Genomic DNA, 3,656 nt, shown 5'->3' on the forward strand with positions numbered 1-3,656 from the left:
CATCATTTCATTCAATTCGACCACGGCAATAACCGAAGAGCTTAGGGAGTTGAAAAGGATGCTTCAAGGGATGGTGCCGGATCCGATGTCAATGGACGGTTTCCATTGGAACGTAAATACAAACGGAGCCTTCACGGTGTCGAGTGTGTCGCACTTGGTATCAAATGCAAAGGAGACAGCTTGGCCAAATCCTATCATCAAGAGTTTGGACGTCATTTGGAAGACAAACTTACCGGCAAAGATCAAGATTTTTGCGTGGAGATTTCTCCTCAATAGGCTTCCTTTAAAAGACCAACTCGTCAAAAGAGGTGTGACCACTCTCACTTCCATAGATTGTCTATTTTGCACTAATCATCCGGAAACATTGGATCACCTCTTCTTCCATTGCCATGTCACAAAGGAGGTGTGGAGTAGAATCTATACATGGTTGGAGAATGATTTGAATTTTTCTCTTGAGGAGTTCAAGAGCTTTGGGAGCATTCAAGAGAAGGTGAAAAACAATAACATTAAAGCTAATCTAAATAACATATGGATAGCTTTGATTTGGTGCATTTGGAATATGAGAAACAATATAATTTTTAATGATGGCATTTTTAGCTTTGACGAGATGATTTCAAACATCATGTTTTTCTCATGGAGATGGACAAGCAACAAGGATCTTCCAAGTAGGATATTTTTTTTATCATTGGTATAAATTGCCATTACTTTGTAATTAATCTTTCAAGTACGTTTTCGATGTAAAGGTTGCACCCCTAGTGCGCTTTCTTATATCCAATTGCTTATTAAAAAAAACTATATGTAAATTAGTTAGTAAAAAATTCAATATTAGCACTAATTAATCAACCATGCAATGAAGTTGAATTATGTATCAATTCTAAAATATGATGAATAATAGAAGAAAGATAATAAGAAGTAAGAACTCACAACAAAATAAGAATAGACAAAAGGAGACTTACCTCTTTTCATTCATTGCAAAAGAAAGCACCACATCACCAACTAAATCACTAGGGTTTGTTCTTCACATGAACACTTCCACAATAATTATAATAAACTTACTTTATATATTCATCATATTAGTATCAAAATCAACCATCAACATAATTTTATTGAAATCATCACCTTTTATTGAGTATACTAAATCCAGTCCAATCAAAACAATACCAAAAAAAAAAAATTTAGAATCAAATAAAGAAACCTGCAACAATTAAAAATAAATAAAAATTTCTTCAAAAATCAAAGAAGAGAGGATCATTATAATCCCATAAATCACTTGTCAAAGGCCACATAGAATTTGGAGAACCAACACAAACACCTTCTGGATCTGGATCCACCACTGTTCCATCAAGACTTGATGAACCCATCAAATTTGAACTGTTCATAATTCCCTCATCCACATCACAATTCTGAACATTATTATTATTATTAGTAGTATTCTTCTGTTGCTGATTCAAAACATCTTCTGCATGTTGTTCTTGATCATTACAAACACCATGAATATTCTGGTACGAGGTAATTGACCTAGCAGAAGTTGAACCACCACTTGCATGTTGCTCAAAATCTTGAATCTGTTGTTGTTGGTTATATTGTTGCTGCTGTTGAAGTTGCACTTGCACCAGTTGTTGATGATGATGATGATGAATGTTATTATTATTGAAAACCGGTTGTTGTTGTTGATGATGATGATGATGGTGGAAATTATTGTAAACACCAAAAGGTACGAGGTTATTGTAAACAGAAAAACCAGAAGGACGAGGAAGTAAAGGACGGAGAGTATTTGCGGAAGAAGAAGACGAGTTACGATTGGAAGAAGATGAATCGTTTTGAGAAGAATTGGACGAAGAACCAGAGGTTTGAAGATTCAGCTGAGCCCTAGAACCGTAGAGAATAATAGCAGCACGATCATAAGCTTTAGCAGCATCTTCAGCAGTAGAGAAAGTGCCAAGCCATTTACGAGTACGTTTACGAGGCTCACGAATTTCAGCAACCCATTTACCCCAGCTACGTTGTCTAACACCACGGTATCTGAATTTGTTGTTATCAGGTCCACCTTTACCTTTAGATTTACGATTCTTAATAGTGGTGTTGTTGGTGTTGGTGTTGTTGTTGCTACTGTTGCTGTTATCAGTGCTGTTGTTAGATGTTTCGCTTGGAGTGGTTGTAGCAACGGTGATGGCGGTGGGTTTGGTTTCTTGAAGATGATGAAGAGGTTGGTCCATTTGTGTGTGAGAGAAAGAGAGAGATGAAAAGAAAGAAAAGATGAAGGTGACTGGTAGGTTACCTCGTTCAGTGTTATTGTTTGTGTTTTACTAGTGATGAAATGAAAGTGGTTTGAAGGTAAATGGTTGAATAGGGCGGTGGTGTAGAGAGAGAGTGAGAGAGAGAGATTGCTTTGCTTTTGGAAGTGAATAAATTAAAGGAAGAGATAGCACATTGGTTTTGGAATTTGGAATCATTTATAAATTTGTTGATTTATTTTAATGTTTTTATTGACTTTGTTTGTGATCGAGGAAGGTGTTTATTAGGAATAAAGTTAATTCCTAGGTAACTATGCATGATATTACTAGTAATTTAATATTAGTACCCCCTAAGATTCAACATGTTTTACTTGTAATGGTGGTAATGTTTGACTACTAGTGGTGATATGCGCATGCATGAGCATGTGACATTATGAATAGAGCTGTAAAATGGATTGATATGATCTAGTAGTTGCTATACAACTCATTGGACTAACACATGTCAATGGGATACTCCTATATTGGGTTGATCCAGTTGGTTCTTGGCTGCTAAAATTGAATTCAATTTAAATTTTAAATGTGTTATACGATTTGGTGGTCTGACCTGTATTTTAATACTTTAAAAAAAGAGATGAAATGGACAATACAAGTACATACTAGTAGAACATAAATTAACATTCATTGAGGAATTCACAGGAGAAAATTTGTTTAAGCTCAGTGTCTTTCTCCATCTTGATATTTTTGTATTTTTTTGTTTTTGTTTCTTAGAGTTGACATCTCGTATTTTTGTTGATACTTTTAGGTAGTTTGAGGTGGCAGAAGGATCCAATAACGGATTGATGTTTGATACTTTTATTTTAGGGTGGAGTAAACTTAATTCACAAATAATCAAAAGAAAAAACTTCAATTTATCACTAAAATGAGATAAAATATCACTAAAATGAGATAAAATATTTGTAAAAAAACTTTTTAAGTGTGTATTCATTAAGTACGGATAAAAAGAATTAAGAAAACATACAAACAACACTACCTCGCCAAGCAAGAAATTAAGTACGGATAAAAAGAATTAAGAAAACATACAAGCAACACTCAAAGACCTTGCCAAGCAAGAAAAAACACCTACCGAAAAAACAAGTTCACTAAATGAAGAACATGGTCGCTTTAAGCTAGTAATGGTCACACAAGATAACTTCAGAGTCAAGCAACTCCAAGGTTAAGCAACACAACTAGCTAAAGTGGCAAACTCAAGATCCTATACTAGGATAGGTCGATAAAATCTAGTTCCAACAAGTTTTCTCAACTATTGACATCAAAGTTAATTTATTTTCTTTTAATTCAATTTCATAAAGAAATAAACTTTGACCACCCATACTTAAAATCAAAGAGACTATTGAACGATCTTTAAAACACAACCAGTTCTTA

At 34.3% G+C, this 3,656-nt stretch overlaps 1 protein-coding gene across 1 annotated transcript; it reads right to left on the minus strand.

The window, feature by feature from the left end:
• Positions 1-1,101: 1,101 nt before the first annotated feature.
• LOC131617641 (ethylene-responsive transcription factor ABI4) lies at positions 1,102-2,448 on the minus strand. The gene has a single exon (XM_058888898.1). The coding sequence runs from the start codon at positions 2,214-2,216 to the stop codon at positions 1,227-1,229; it is 990 nt and encodes a 329-aa protein (XP_058744881.1). The 5' UTR covers positions 2,217-2,448; the 3' UTR covers positions 1,102-1,226.
• Between the last annotated feature and the right edge of the window lie 1,208 nt (positions 2,449-3,656).

Source organism: Vicia villosa, linkage group LG7, assembly GCF_029867415.1.
Source record: "Vicia villosa cultivar HV-30 ecotype Madison, WI linkage group LG7, Vvil1.0, whole genome shotgun sequence".
NCBI lineage: Eukaryota > Viridiplantae > Streptophyta > Magnoliopsida > Fabales > Fabaceae > Vicia > Vicia villosa.

Excerpts from the sequence above, each read along its gene's own strand:
- LOC131617641 (XM_058888898.1), bottom strand. The coding sequence starts at position 2,216 with ATGGACCAACCTCTTCATCATCTTCAAGAAACCAAACCCACCGCCATC.